Raw genomic sequence first — 16746 nt, forward strand, 5'->3', positions numbered from 1 at the left:
TTATCTTTTTGTCTGCACAGTATCCCTTAAGATTGAAACTGTCCTTCAAGCCTTTGTTCACTGCTCTCACACAAGAAAAAAAGAAAAACAAGACAAAACAAGTCAGGTGAGTCATTTTAAGGGTGATTTGTGAGGGTTAAGACCTTTCAAACGTATTCTATATTTGCTTTTTCAAATTGAATATTTGTCCTTCACAAATCTTTATTTAACTCATGCTTCTGCCATGACCACAGTCAATGATCTTCATGTTCTCAAAAATGCAGATTACAAGTTTGTTCTGAGCCCATCCACTGACACCAGATTTCTCTTTCTTATGCTCTATTTCAGCACACAGGCAATTGCAGCACATGTGTCTCTTCTCACTTTGCATTTAGATTTTTCATGCACACACAGACGATGGGAGGCCCAGTTAGAGGTACTGCTGTTCCTGGCTGACAGATATTTTTGGAGGTTTGGTTGTTTCTTTAAACAACACAGCTCAGGTCAGCTACAGTGCTAAGTTTATTACTTTAGCTCAAAAACCAAAGCGTTGCCAAGTGACAGATAAGAACTGTGGAAAGAAACTCAGAATTTCATTTCTGTAAGTGGATGCTTTTCTTATTTCAAGTTGTACTTTTTTCTGATCTCTGAATTGGCTCCATTTTATCCAGTAGTACTCTGCTTATCCAAAGCCTCTAAGTAGGGTGTCTGGGGCATTCAGTCATCTTGGTGTATGGCAGCTGTATGGCCAAACATGACATCACTCTGAAGAGTGAACCAAGTAAGTACATTCATATCACTTAATTATAGGTATCCAACTACTAAGTAACTCTTCCAACAGCTCTACTACCTCCACTTCCCCTGCAGTAAGTAGGGTGCTGGCATCTAAAAAAGGTCAGATAAATCATATTCACGATGCCCCTAACTATTCTCATGGAATGGAAGCCCAAAAGTTAAGGTGTGCACAGCAAAAAAAAGGCAAGAAAAACTGAGAAAAAAAAAAAAAAAGTAACTCCCATCATCAAAATCTTCTTGGGTGCCCACATTATTCACTGACAAGTTATGAAATTGTAGGAAATTAATTTGCATAACTTCAGCATTGTGGTACATCTTCTGTGGAACATTTTTGAAAAAATGTCTTTGGCAAGCTTCCTCTGTCTTCCCTATGTTTTATTACAACAATAATTAAAAGAAATCCTCATGTATCTGGATCTTTCTCATTAACCATACCAGTCTTCAAATGGAAATGGCTCAATATAAATAAAACAAATACATACCTAATTGTTTGGTCTAAATAAATGCTTCAAGTGAAGATTGTCTCCTAGTCTGCTTTTGGATGTCGTGCTGTATGTGACACACCTACAGAATGTACTGTAATTTACGAGAAACAAAGTGAATTCAGTAAGCCACTGAAGATTCACTTTCTCTCAAAGGTTCCAAGTGCGTTCAGTACAAGGATCATAACAACAAAAGTATGGTCGGGGTCTTAGCAGGTCACTTGGTGATTTGAACAGACCTCAGCACATAGCCAGTGTTTGGCAAGTTAACAGTAAATGATAATTTGCATTAAAAAAAGAAAAAAACTATGTAATTTAAAACTGAAAAGAACCATTGAACATTCAAGCAATTCTTGACTCAACTGATTGTACCAAAATTCTCATATTGGACATTGCGTCCTTATCAAATAAACATGGAAAAGAGAAACGAAACACTTGAAGCTTAAAAGAGTTAAATATGAGAAGTATTTGCACTCAGTTGTGTCCTATTAACACAGTTTTATTTCCTTTTTACAAAAGTAGAAATAACAACAGACAAAACTTACTTGAAAAAAATCAATGCTTTTGCCTCAGCCTCATTGAAGAGCTGAGTAGGCAGAGTCCTGGCTGAAACTTTGATAGCATATTTCATTGACAAAGGGAACTAAAGATATATGACAATATATCCATGCAAAAGACAAAGTACAAAACGTGTTCTGTGGCCCAACAAACATTTTGGAGGTTGCCTGTGTCATAACAATTTTGAAATTGTTACTTTTGCTCACCCATGCCTTTACACAGTACAGCTTACAAACAAGTTACTTATACACACATATCATAAAAAAAGTCTTGTATATGGTCTAACTGCTACGAATTAAGGCATCCTAACAGCTGCTGTTTTGCTGGTGAGGGATATGTCTCGTATTAGTGTTTCAAAAGGATTTATTTCAGGCATTTCAAACAAAGTGAGACATCATGAGATGTGGTTTAGAGGAAAAATTCCTGCAGCTCTGGCTCTTCAGAACTCTTTTGACTGTAGGATTTCTGGCTTTTCTTACTGATGTCATCATGCCTGGAGAGAAAAAGAAGAAAATTACTCACGGTAACACTGACAATTAGAGGGATTTGTCTTGTGTTTATTTACCGTTTTATCTGATTCGCAAATTTTGAACTCTGAATTACTGTTTTTCTTTGGACTTATTTCTCTACACAGGTATTACATACGTTACTTCTTAATACTGTAGATTGTCACTGATTTTCCCATAGCTCCTATTCTGCAATCAAAACTGGAAAGCAATAAAAAGATGAAAAACCTTTTAAAAACAGAGCAATAATTAATAAATTGTCAAAATGTTCTGGTTATAATGGATAGACTGTCCCAAATACCCTAAATCCTTTAGGAAACAGTACTGCAGCGATAAAAATATCAACTACAACTATCACATGCATCCTGCTTGTTCCTGACTCTACCTGAAAGGGAATCTTCTAGTTTCCATCAATAATCATCAGAGAGAAATAAGCACTTTCACAAGGTGGTTCACTGGACTTACTTTATGTGTCTACTTCAGGAGAAGATGGTGGCACATGCAATAAGAAAAAATGATAAGGACTATGCTTCTTTCTAAGACAGGCACTATACCTTATTTAACATTGTAATTAGGTAATATCTTAATCGTAATGGTTAAGACTTTTACCAAATGCACAGATAAGGATCATTTCTCTATAATATGTCTTCATTTCCACATTATGTAAAATTTAATTAAAAAAATCTGTCTACTGTGTATTTGACCCAAATGTCACTTTTCAATTGAAGGTAGAAAAACTAAACATTAAACATTTGCAATGTTAAGTTTCTTCAGTTCCTTTCATATGCCCTTAATCTGAATCCCCAGATGGTTCCCCTTCCTGTCAATTAACCTTTAAGATGAAGGATTTTGGATTAAGCATCCAGCCCACAGCAACTTTCATAGAAAGCTTTCATTTTTAGTTACTACTGCTGAATGGTGAAACTCCTACAATACAATCATGACTAGCTGGTTGGTGGCTGTAAACAACAGATCCTGATGGTTAAAAATCCACAGCAAAGGGCAAGAGTGTGTATAAAACTTTTGTCTTAGACTTACAAATCTGTGAGTCTGATTCTTGCAAACCAGAATTTCACTCCAATTTATTCCAGTCTACAATCACTACAAAGAACCAAACATCCCTAAAAGGCTGATTCTTAGTATGCTTAGACATCCTTGTGGTTACTTCAGGATTTAGCAGTGGCTGACCTTCTCAGGGACTATCCTTGCAGATGCTGGTAAGAGGGTAGGAGGGAGCATTTTACGTTAAGTCCCCTGCATTCATCTCACATACTGTAGCTTACATACCCAACATTAGAGCAAAAGACATAGAACCGAGCTAGGGGAGGCAGAATCTGCAGGACTGAGTGGAGGAGGTAAAACAGGAGCACTTAACTTTTTGCCATAAAGTCTTGGCACTTAGCATATGTTGCACTTGTCAGAAATATGTTTAGTGTTAAATATGGAGCTTTATGAAGTGATGCTTTCTAAGGCTAAGATAATTTGGATCAATTAACTACTGAATTAGCTTAGGTTTGCAGTGGTGAAAGGCACTGTGTCCTCACATTTAGAGGCAGCCAGGCATTTCAAAGACCTCATTCTGCCATTCTACAGTTGCACTGTGATCTTAAAGAGGGTCACTTTTATATTACTAACTAGTAATATTACTAATATTACTAATATTACTATTACTAATATTACTATATTACTAACTAGTAATATTACTAACTAGTAACCAAATTTCTACTATCTTCTGGTGCCTGTAGGAACAGGAATATCCCCAGAACTACCCAACGTCCCCTCATGCAACAGGCACCAATATATCATCATAACAGTTCACAAGAGAACAACAGTAAATTCTGTGGAACAAGACCTAAATTATTTCTATATTGATTTTATATTGTATTAGTTTGAATCAAAACTGTTTTATTAGACATACAGATAAACATCCTTTTTCTAGAGCACATATTTGGGATGAAGCTGCAATTTATCCCGCACTATATCTGGCAGTGGGAAATCTGTTAGGTTAGATCCACTTACTATTTTAGAGGCATGCCGAGTTTACTATTTGACAGAAACCTGATGGTAGATTCTGCTGATTGCCCCTGATGTATGAAGCAATTTTAGCTGTTGATAGCTGCAGCTAATACAGGGCTTTGTATTGATATGGTGAGTTAGTGCTTACTTTAATGTTCTGCAGATCTTAGATGAGTTAAAGTGTGGGAAAGAACAGTTCATTGGCCTACATGAAAGACGGATAAAACTACTAGCATTTGCTTGGAATTGTAATACACAGGAAACTAGCCGATCCTTCCAACAGGGGGAAAAATATCCCAAGATATCCCACACATCTGAATTTTATGCTAGAACCTTAAGAAAAATAACGAGTCTGAAATTTTATAAGTACCCTAGGAAATTTAATAAGGTTCTCTATGATTAAGCTGTAACCAATCTGAAAAAATAAACTACACAGTCCAGATGTACCTGGGTATTTTAATGAAACAATAAAAAAAATGCAATAGAAGCTGAAGAAAAATCACTGGAAATGGGTGGAAAAGAGCATCATTTGATTCCAGGTAGATTTTGTATAACAATTTCAGATTTCAGAAGATGCTAATACTATCCCTTATATAAAGGTCCAGAGTTAAAATGGGTTTGGGACTATGCCTCTGAATGAAACTGTCTACACAGGTTTAAAACACCAAAGACTGCACTGTTTCCAGAAAGGTTATTTTTTCAAAACTGCTCTTAAATTGTAATTACACAGCCTCCCCAGAACACCCAGGGAAGAGTTCAGACTACATACAGAGACGCACAGCACACCTGATGGTGATGATTTTCCATTATTTAAGTTTCACAGGCTAGACAGCTGCATGCAGTGGAGTAATGATAGGCACCCATTGTGCCCATTCAAAAATCACAACACATGCTGAAAAGTACAAGGGTTGGCTTAGAAATTCTGAGAGGCCGGAGATCTGTGTTCTGGTTTGTGAAAAACACAATATATTGCATAAAATTTGTGACTCATGACACTTAATCTGGCACACAATTTGCCCACTTCTGTCCTACTCTGTTGGTACAGTAACAGCCCATTCAAGCTCTGCTCTAAGTGCACTCTGCTCCTTGTTTCCTGCTCTGATTTTCTACATGCTCCACTGCCATAAGAGCATGAAAAGGGACAGCAGCTTCAGAACATGGTGCATGGATCAGCAGTGCCCATGTGGTTGGCGAGACGTGGGAGCTCAGTCCTCATGAGACTCTGGTAGCTGCAGCCAGACCTACACCACCTTTTACTGCCTCAGGGGAAATGCCACCCTGCCAGGGACTTCTCACACAAGAGCGTTTACACAAGGCAACAGCAAATTACAGCAACTAGCTAAATCTATGAGATGGCTCTAACATAAGGGTGAGATTAACGGCTGTTTTATTACTCCAGGACTGGACACACAGCTGGGCATTTTGACTGGAGACTGCCCGCTGATGTTACCTCAAACCGCTGCTGTACAAGCAGCCTTCTACACTGGAATTTCCCTGTTTTCAAGACAGAATGAAACTTCCTGGAAACTTTACAGTTCTTTGTTTCACATACACTTTGCCAATGATTTCAGAAAAAAAGACTTTCCTTTGCGTTACTGGAATTGATATTTTAAATTTGGGAAGATCCTGGCATTAGCAAACAAGTGAACAAAAAACATATTAAACATTTTTTAAAAAGTAATTTGAAAGAAATTTAGGCTCCTGAACTGCAGGATGACTAATGTATAGTTTTTCCAGAAGTATCTCCAAATGTGTAACTTTGGTGTGAATAACAAACATTTCCAGGCCTAATGAAAGGATTTGTATCAGGAATAGTGTAGCCAGCAGAACCAGGGAGGTGATCGTCCCCCTGTACTCTGCTCTGGTGAGGCTGCACCTCGAGTACTGTGTTCAGTTTTGGGCCTCTCAGTACAAGAAGGACATCAAGGCCCTGGAGCGTGTCCAGAGAAGGGCTACGAAGCTGGTGAAGGGCCTGGAACACAAGTCCTGTGAGGAGCGGCTGAGGGAACTGGGGTTGTTTAGTCTGGAGAAGAGGAGGCTCAGGGGAAACCTTATTGTTCTCTACAACTACCTGAAAGGAAGGTGCAGGGAACTGGGGGTCAGCCTCTTCTCACAGGGAACTAGTGATAGGACTAGAGGGAATGGCCTCAAGCTGCGCCAGGGTAGGTTTAGGTTGGAAATGAGGAGACATTTCTTCTCAGAAAGAGCACTCAGGCATTGGAATGGGTTGCCAAGGAAGGTGGTGGAGTCACCGTCCCTGGGGGTGTTCAAGGAGAGGTTGGACATGGTGCTTAGGGCCATGGTTTAGTGGGTGACATTGGTGGTAGGGGGATGGTTGGACCAGATGATCTTGGAGGTCTTTTCCAACCTTAATGATTCTATGATATACATCTCAGTTTACCAAAAACAAAAACAAACAAAAAAAACATATAATCACATTAATTTAAAATTTACCAGCTGAAAAACAATGGCAGGTAAATTTTACAAAGCATTTGCTTCTACAATGAACATACATTTTATCAAATGTTTTTTTCCACATTGTCTTTACAGACCTTGAGGGACTTGTCTCTATCTGCCTGAATAGTCCTCCCGGAATACATCTTCATTAAGCAGTTTAAATGAGTCAAAGTTATCTTAACAGACTCAACTTCAAAGTTTGAGGGACAGTAAGAAAAATCTGCAAAAACAGGAGAGCACTAGACTTGAAGTGCTGTATTCTGCCTCGTGTTCTCTGTACTCTCCATTTAGAGATGAACTGTGGTGTTTCTGGTCTCCTCGTGAGAGGAAATTTAATTTCCATTCTCATCTGGTACTTCACTTCCATTCAACAGAGGCTGAATACTCAGCCAAAGTGAACTATACTCCCTGGTGGATTTATGACTACTTTTTATACTCACTTGGAATTGAAATCTTGTAACCAGTTCAATGGTGACATCAGCAAAAATCCATCATAAATTTCTGCTTTTCTAGGAATTGAGATGTTCATCTACTCATCTATTTCCCTGCTTCTGCATCAATCAATTCTATTATTTCAGTTATGAATAATGTTAGCAAATACATGCAATTTGAGAAGACAAAGCGACAGACCATGCACATACCAAGCATAGTTACACAGATGTTCTTCATTCAATGTGCTAGAGGAAAAACTGGTGTGGCTGCAGTAAGGCCCCTAAGGAAGTACAACATCAAATCAGTTAGAAACATGCACTGAGCTTATCACATGCATAACACGGAACACTATCAAAATAGCCATGGTAACATTTTAACAGATTTCTTTTTAAGTTAGTAAAAGATCTGAATCTATTACCTCTTCAAGATACAACTGTGGCCCTTTGGGCTGGTATCAAAATGTATACCTTCTGTGTTCTGATGTTCATAATAACGACATGCAAACATGATCTTTTCACAGATAACATGCATGTTACAGTGCAAGCGACAATACTGTTAGAATTACCTCATCTAAATCCTTAAATTTGTTCGGGAACTATAAAAAACACTCATAAGCTTGCAATCTATCAGAACATCTTTGAAAAAAGACTGTCTTTTCCTCTATCACTACAAAATCTGAACCACCCTTTTGAAAAAAAAAAAAAATGCCATTGGGTTATGAAAATGTTTCTATGGTAAATCAGCACCTTGATTAGACAGTGTGTCTTTAAAGGCTGAAATCAGCAGTTCATACTGTGATTCTGACTAAACTTTAATAAATCAACTTCCACTTTAATTTGGCCCATTAGATCTTCTTAATTTCATTTCATGTTCTAATATCACACTGTTCTAGCAGTACCCATTAATATGGACTGCTTACTATTTCCCAGTTCTCTGATTTTTCCATACTCATTTTGCCTACTCTGTGCTTAAGATTTTCCTGTGTTTTTCTTCCATTACCTTGTCATACTTTTTGCAGTATATAATTCACTATTCCTCCTCCTACACATAGTCTGTTTTATGTTCTTCCTCTTTTATCTTGAAATTATTCTTTTGCCTCATGTCTTTCCATCCACCCCTCCCCTTTCAGCCTGTCTTTCACAGAAGATTAAATGATCTACCGTTCTTTTTCACTCAACCCTTTATTATATCTCCAGACACCCAAACTTCTTTCTGTTCCACACACACACCATGCTCACGCTATTTTCTACCTGTCTCTCTCATTCAATACCTCTTTCTTTCTCTTGGAAGACACATTAGTTCAAAGTATATTTCTCCCTTCTTTTGAACAAGAGAGCCAGCCTTCTAGATGGACATGTTCCTTTTTCTGTTGTGATCCCCAAAAGGGAGCTCTGTTCTTCGCAGAGAGCGGATGATCTGTACATTTTGCTACAGATCAAACATACACTCTGCAAAGAGAAGACCGTGTGCTCTAAGGAGAGGGTGGGCACTGGCAACTTAGATACTTAAGAGATGGCAGTAGATGCCACAGAAGCAGGGAGAACCCCTTCTGCTATTTTTACTCTTTATATTTTGACACTTACTTTTATCCTGTCGGCCTCGTCAGTCATGCCTACAGGACAAAAAGGGACTAGCCCTTCAGGTATTTACTCCTCAGAAAATACCATGGATTCAAGTATGAAATTCTCTTTTCATGACTTGTCACTCAGGGCAACATTAAACATCATTTCCAGATGAGTCATGTCTCTGTGGAGAGCTTTCAACACAGAACACATGCACTAAAAGGATGGACTAGCAATGCCTACCATTCCTCGAGAAACCCTTCAAAGATTAAAACAGTGGACTGGCTTTCTATTGCTCAAATAAATTACTTGTGTATATCCTTTTGCTATAGAAAGATAGGAAGAAGCAGATGTCAAACATTCATTACTTTAAAAGAAAAGAGAAAAAAAAAAAAAAGGGCCCTTCCTCCTTTCAGTGCACTCACTGGCTTGTTTCTTCCTTTTGTGAGAGCTGCTGGATTTCCCTTGCTGTCTGCTGTCTTCCTTCCTAATGACGTAAAAGGCAGCGTCGATGAGGTTTTGATCAGGTTTGCTGTTTGGCAGTTGTTGTTGTTATTTTGGTTACCACTCAGCGTCTCCATTATGGATCTAAAGGTTCCAAAAGGCCTTTTTAGCTGGTCTCCTGCTGGTTCCCCAGTGCTGGGTGGAGCCCGCAAAAGTGCTTTGCCCCGATCTTTGTCCTTTTCCTCATTTAGTTCTGACTCTGCTAGCTCCACCTGCACCACAGGCTCCTCGAAAGTTACTCTGAGTTTCAAATTTTGGGAGGTTCTGCGCTTTGAAGATGGAGACTTGAGAGCACTCTTAGGGCTTGTGGCAACCTTTTGAGCAGTGGCACTGTCTGTGCTGGATGGAGAGCTGTCTCCACAAAACTGGCTCTGAGGTACAGTACCAGACTGATACTGGGCTTCGTTATCTGGATCACTGCTCTCTGAAGTAGGGGAAGGGCTGTGGCCATCCACTGACTTAGAAGCTCTGGTACCAAAAGGGAAGCGGCGCCCTGCTCCTGAAGTGTGTTTCTTAATCATCAGGTGCAAACTCTCTGTGCTCTCAACACTTTCCACTATGGGCTGAGGCCTTGGTTTGTCAGTTCTTTTCATAGGGGTGTTCTTATGGTCCTCAGAATTAGCTGAGTCTGTGTCAGACTCACTGAGAGACCTCTGCATAAGCTGCCTCAGTCTGGCTAACTTCAGCTCCCTTTTCTCTGGCAAAATCTTCTTCACGTTCTTGGAGGATGCATGAGCATCCTGAAATTCCAAAGTCAGCTTTTCCTGCATACAGACATTTTCAGAGATTTCCTTTCCCAACAACTGGCGCAAGATTTTATCTGAGTCCTCATCTTTTATCTTGGCTCGAGTGCGACTAGAAGTTCCCAAGCTGCCAAGAATCTGAATCCCATCTTGGGTGTTCAGTTTACTTTTTGGTGGAGACATTTCATCTGCTTCAGATGGTTTCCACTGGGGTTTGCCAGAGGCAGGGGATGATGGTGAGCTTAAAGAAAAAAAGAGGAGGAAATACCACGGCCAAATTAATGCACATATAAAATGCAAAACTGCCATTTCCAGTTTACAAGTCTGTCTCAGCTTATTGTTACTTATTCTCTTTTTTGCTACTCACGTGGAATTCATTACTATGATGCTACAGTGAAGAACACAAAGAGAAGGATGCAACCCTGCTTCCATTCCTAATTACGATTTGAGCCTCTTTACTTTCTTTTACAAAGAAAACTCCTTAAACAAAAACTTAGGATCATCATTTCAATGCCAAAGATGAGTTTCTCAGGAAAACGTTTGAGAAACTACTCTTTGTGGGAGTTGACATGGTTTAGAAGGTGAAAAAAAGCCACAAGGACAAATGCCTACTGGGCAAGTCATATCATAATACAAAAGGAGGTTATTCTAAATACTGATAAGGTATCAGCCCTCTGCATAGCTATGATTTCATAAATCTAAACTTCATCTGGTACTAGTAATAGCCATGTAAGACATCATAAAAAATCAGATCCATTCACACTCAAAACCTTCTCAGATATGAAATACTGAAAAGCATCTGAACAGTGACGTTAGTTTATTTCAGAACAATTAGATTGATAAATTAAATTTAAAACTCCAAATGTTATATAGTGATTAAACAGTTATCTTAAGTCTGATTTGCAAAGAACATAAATTACAGAGGCCATTTCTTTCCCCATGACATGTCAGAGCTCTTGATAATCCAAGTTCTTATTTTAAGCCACTTTTTCTCTAAGCAATGGTAAAGTGACAAAATTGAGGTTGGTGTAAGGCAGTGACTCTATAAATCTTATTTCTTTTTTGCAGGCAACTTCTACCCTGTTGAGTTCATAAGCAGTGTACAAAATTCACGTGTATATACTATCCATTTCATCTTCAATCCATTTTGAGTTCTTCTCCCTGCCAGAAGACAGGCAAACCAAAACAGTCACTGAAGAATATGCATATGTCTAAAATAGAAAATCCTATCAAGATGGTTAGATTCTCTTAGATCAGCTTCTGGCTGCTGGAAGATGATAAAATCCACAAGGGATTTATAGCTGGAAGAAAAAGTAGTAGCCAACTATGAAATCAAATTTAAAATAATAGTTTATCATTTTCAGGCTTGCTCATTTAACTAAAATGATGTTGAAACCTACTCTTTTACAGAAATAATGAATGATGAGAGGTCTGCTCTCACCTGATCTTATCTGATACTGAAAGTGAAACAGTCCTGGTGCTCACAAGTACACAGATGAAAGACCACTTGGAAAGTCCAGTCAGCAAAAATCACAGAAACCAAATGAGCTGGAAGACAGCGTTTGGTCCCATTGCCCCTGCTGAGCTGGCAGACATGGAATACAAAGACCATGAGTCTATTAAAAAAAAAAAAAAGGACAGAACAACTCTTTCCAGTGTGGTTTTCTACTTCAGAAGGAGTTCAGATTTTTCAGCCCTTTCCTAGCCAAAATTCTTTCAAAGAAATGCATCACCAATCCCAATGTCTTTATCTACTGCTCTAACTGTTTGCACTTGTCTGAAACACTGACATGAACTTCACGGACATGGTGCACTTGTTCAGAACAGTGCATGAGATTCTGTAAAGACAGAACAGAAAGCAGTCACTGCTCCTACACATGATGTCCCAAAGTTCAGGCCACTGATGCCAGTGGAAGAAGATTTTATGCTGGCTTTCTATTTTAGCATATATTTAATTCCCTAAAAACTTTGTGAAACACTGCATGTATCTTCTAGAGAGGAAACTGAATTAGAAGGTCATGATACACCATGCTGTATTTGCACCTGAGTTACTTAATTTATTTCAATGTCATCTTGAGATTGCTATTGGAGGGAAGTTGTGTGCTTACCTGATTACCATGCACCATATTGGAAATCTATGGCATAAGTCAGAGAGAAATGTCAGGAGACTCTAGGCTCCAGACACGGGCCTCTACTGGAAGGATCCCTTTCCTCTTCTTTAAGGCTGCTCATTTTGTGTCTATTTCTGGGACTTGCACTGACAGAGTATAAACAATACATAAAATTTCTGGAGTTTTGACTTTTTATACAAGCTACTGCAGGCAAAAGATTTAATGAGTGTAAGGAGTCTTATTAATCTGAAAGCAGGTTTTGTTGGTAACTGGCTTTATGAATCACAGCTGGCAGTAAAGTTTGGTGGACCACCATAAGGTCAAACTTTACAACTTTCCTAGGGGTTTCTGGGATTCACTGCAATTCATCTAATACAAAATATATTCTATTCCACTATAAATCTGATTTTTACTCTGGTGGGAAACTGGGACTATTAATACCATACTCAAAATGTCAAATATTTATACAGTATTATACACTGTCAAGTTCTAAAAGCTCAGCTTCAAGCCTACAAGGTAAAAGAAACACATTTGCTTTGTCAGAACACATCTAGTATTTGACAGGTCACAGCTTTTCCTGATAAGCATTACACCATGAAACTGTAAATCCATGCTACAGTAGAATTCCAGTCACATTACCTTGAGGACATGGGCAGTGACTTCCCCTCTGACCGCTGGGCTTCTAAAAGCTGCTGGAGTTGGTTCTGTAATGTCACACGTTCTACTGTCTGCCTGAAAGAAAATGTAAGACTGTTTACCTTGAATTTTAGAACTGTCAGCATTGGTAAGCTACAGGATAAATGATACTATTTGTTCAACTTTGTATTCCACAGAGAAACTTTGTTCACTTATAATTTAGATAGTAAAGACGGAGATTTTAAATAATGACATATGCAGAGTCCGTACTTCTATAACTTGTCTCTGAAATCCTGAGGGCATTTTGTGATTACTGTACAATACCAACATAAAGATGCTCCTTAATCAAAGATTATTTATTTTACTTCATATAAGGACAAAAGTGGGATCATAAGCAGCAGTTCACCAGATTTGAGTCGCTCACAGAAAGTAATATTCCAGAAACAAAGATATGTCAGAGCAAAATCAGGGCCACTTGGTTCTTGCTTGTTTGTGGAAAGGAAGAGGAAAAGGACAGAGTAAGAAGTCACTTGCCATGTTTGGTGGATGGCTTTTGCTGTGCAAACAATGGCTCAGACAACTGCTTTCTCCTTTTCTCCCTGCAAATGAACTCAGGGAGGAGTCTTTGACTACTGGGAAGGGCTAGTCCAAGTTTCCTCAGCTGCAGGATGGAGCTATGTATTCCAAGGGAGTACAATAAAAACATATCTACTTACTACCCAACCTTCCTGAAAGTCCTACCTGTGCTCTGCACCCACATTATATTCAGTACTGCTGTACATCCTGCAGTCTATTACTTTCAGTGTGGTGCTGTGATCTACACTACTCTGTAAATAATTTTAGAGTCCAATGTTAAAAAAATTAGAGTAGTAGATATAAATTACCAGTGGTATGAAAGTGACATCCATACTGGAAACTCCATTTACCACAGAACTGTAAGAACATTCTCTGTTGTCTTGCTAACATTTCCATAGGACTTAGTTTAATAAGTAATCTGCAAATCTTCAAGAAGTTCAACCAAAACGAAGGATTTTGCTACAAAAGTTCTTATGCCTGTCCCTGCCCCAATCTAATTTTGACCCTCTGTTCTAACATCAAAACATCTTTTTAGCTTGTTATCAAAACAGATAACATTTGATCTTGTTTAGTGACATATGTAGGATTCAGTGCCTCTAAACACTGCACAAACAGAATTATTGGGAAACTACTGGAAAAGAAGAGACTTCCAGCTTTTCATTAGTGTATATACACTGTCTTTCACCTGGAATATAATCAGCTCATTTGGTTTTATTCCCTGGTCCTGATCAGAAAAAATGAACATGTGAAAGTGACTTCTTACCTTTTTCTTCCAAGCCATACTTCTCTTGCTGGAGAAGTAATATGTTTTCACTACTTTTATTCTTATTAGACCTGCAGAACTAACGCAGTTCTCCAACACTGAGCTGGATTCTTTCCTAGCTCACATACCAACAGCAGAAGAGCTAACTATGTTCCAAATGCAGTCTTTATAACTGGCAATGTCAAAGCCAGAAAGAATCCAGATGACTTTTCAGACTAGGGGCTTGTACTTGCAGGGCTGACAAAATTAAATGTTTTACTTATAACATATCAACGTGGATCTGAAAAGTACTAGAGAAATAAAGATGGGATCTTGACATACTGCCTTGCCATTACGTTTTACAGCGCAATCATGCCTTAGGTAGATCTTGGCTTCCTTTAATTTCCTTCCTCTTGCCTACATACTTCCTTACACTATTTTAAAATCACTCCTACCACCTGTCAACACTGGCTTACCTTGCAACTCTTTGCAGAGACACTCTCTTTTGACAGATAGGGAAATTTTGATTTGAGATTTGATTGTGATGCAGTTTAGCTGTTTACTTGTCCTTTATATTTTTTCAACTTCTTTTTCTGAATATCTAAATAATGTAATTTATGTCTTAAACCTTTAGTTTTAATGGAAATGTCTGACAGCTCTTCTGCAGAGTTAAAATCCTCATTGCATTTAAAAATTTTATTTTGCTAAAAGAATTAAAGTTTCCTCCATTTTCACAGTTCAACTAGTTAATAAATACCTCACAGTACAGAAACCCACACATCTTGCCAGCAGTATCCCTAAGGATATATAACGTACACATATATCTATGATAACATTGAAAATAAGGGATCTCAGCTCCTTGGAACAGCAATATTGCTAAGTATTAAAAACAGGCTGATTCAGGAGACAAGACCACTGTAACACTATAGGTAATGTGAGAAAAATCTCAAATAATTTTCCTCAGACAGGATCTTCTGTGAAGCTATTTTATTCGCGATTGCCATGGCAGGCATCCTGCCAATTAGGAGCGCATTTTAGTAAACAAATCATAACCTTTTATTCCCTATTACCCGACACCTGATCACCTCCCCTATTTCCTCATTGGCTGAGTACTACAGGTTCACGAGCTACTTGATGTTCCTCTATACCATATATGTACAATTTTTCTTTTTTTTTTTTAAAACCTTTAATTTCTCCTTTTTCCTTTTTTTTTCCCTTTCTTATGTTTTGAGAACTTGTGATCTTTGTTTTACTGTTCTCACACTGCTCATCCTGTTTTTCTCAAGCTTCCACCTTATTTCGGAACAGTGAGGCCTTCTACTGTCCACTTATTTACTTAGCATTTCTCCTTATTATGACTACACAATTACCTTGGAATACAGAAAGTTAGTTCTCTACTGCAAAAACACAACTTAGCTTCTCACAGTAAGAGGCTCTATTTACTTTAGGATACCTAAATAACTGTGGACCACATTTACCTCCAAATGAAATCAAGGGTATTCAGTAACTAAACAGGGAACAGGCTAAGGAATTAGGCTCTAGTGAAGGTTCCATGGTTTGTTGCCTTACTCCTTTGTTTTGTTTCAAATAAAACAAACAAGGACAACCCTATATAGCAAAACCAAAACATCTTAACTAAGTTAAAAAAAAACAAACAAAAACAACCAAAGAAAACAAACAAACAAAAACAGAAAAAGACAACCATTTTGAATTTTATATTGTCTGTTATTATACTTCTATACAACACATACTACCACAAAAAAATCTCCCAGCAACTTGTACACACCTTACTTTACCACCACTACAATAATCTTTTGTCAGTCATTTTTACAACTATCCCTATGAAGTTTCAGGAAAAGCACGGCTTTCGTCTACAGAACATAGAAAAGTATTGTCAACAGAGAGCATTCGACCATTTCTCACCTTCTTTTGCCTCATGGTCTGCTTTGACCTTTACTTTGCCAGAGATTTTGGCTTGATAGTGTATCAATTAGTTATTAGTAAGTGTCTGATTCATTATTTGATTTGTAAATCCAGGTCCATAAGCATAGGACGGAGCAACCGTTCAGGAATCCAGGTCTGTCATCAAACAGCATTGTAAAAGAAGCCTAGGCAAGCATTAATTTTATGTCATTGGTTCTGACCTGGTCTCTTCAGGCCAAACAATACAAGTCATTACAGCTAACGTCATCAGTGATGGAAACCATACACTTGTGTAGGCAGAAATTTTCTACTTTGGCACCTAACATTTTTGTAGACACATGAAATCAGTGAGAGAATAAGTAAGATTGTAAGGCCTGCAGAGATTCAGAAAGCAAAATGAAAACCACTATTTTGACAGGCTCTGTGAAAAACTTTTGTGACTACATTGGGTATTCTCATTCAGAAAATCCTACTGGTTTGACCAAACCTTTACAGTTAACAAAAGATGCAAATAAAAGATTTTATTTTCAATCCAGTAACAGCATTTTATTTATTTATTTATTTATTTATTATTGTTATTTATTATTGTTATTATTATTTTTTGTGGGCTGCTTTCCTTTTTTAGCTATGGAATGGACTTCTTGGTTCCTTCGCTCTTTGGGGGCAATCTCAGTTAATCCCCTTGTGATGGTTTGATGGACAATTTCTAGTTACAACTTATTTC

General features: G+C 38.1%; 1 protein-coding gene across 4 annotated transcripts in view; it reads right to left on the minus strand.

Annotated features, from left to right (window-relative positions):
• Window positions 1–1739: 1739 nt before the first annotated feature.
• The window catches only part of LOC121061926 (synuclein alpha interacting protein), an 88805-nt gene continuing 73798 nt past the window's right edge, over window positions 1740–16746 (minus strand). For 3 of the 4 annotated variants that reach the window (XM_040541402.1, XM_040541403.1, XM_040541404.1), the window contains 4 exons: window positions 12785–12877; window positions 9213–10275; window positions 7435–7505; window positions 1740–2307 (listed from right to left, as the gene is read on the minus strand). In XM_040541402.1, the coding sequence (XP_040397336.1) occupies window positions 2223–2307; window positions 7435–7505; window positions 9213–10275; window positions 12785–12877 (1312 nt within the window). In that variant the 3' untranslated portion in view covers window positions 1740–2222. The remainder of the gene's footprint in view (window positions 2308–7434; window positions 7506–9212; window positions 10276–12784; window positions 12878–16746) is intronic. The other variant, XM_040541405.1, reaches the window with a different exon arrangement.

Source organism: Cygnus olor, chromosome Z (assembly GCF_009769625.2).
Source record: "Cygnus olor isolate bCygOlo1 chromosome Z, bCygOlo1.pri.v2, whole genome shotgun sequence".
In the NCBI taxonomy this organism is placed as follows: domain Eukaryota; kingdom Metazoa; phylum Chordata; class Aves; order Anseriformes; family Anatidae; genus Cygnus; species Cygnus olor.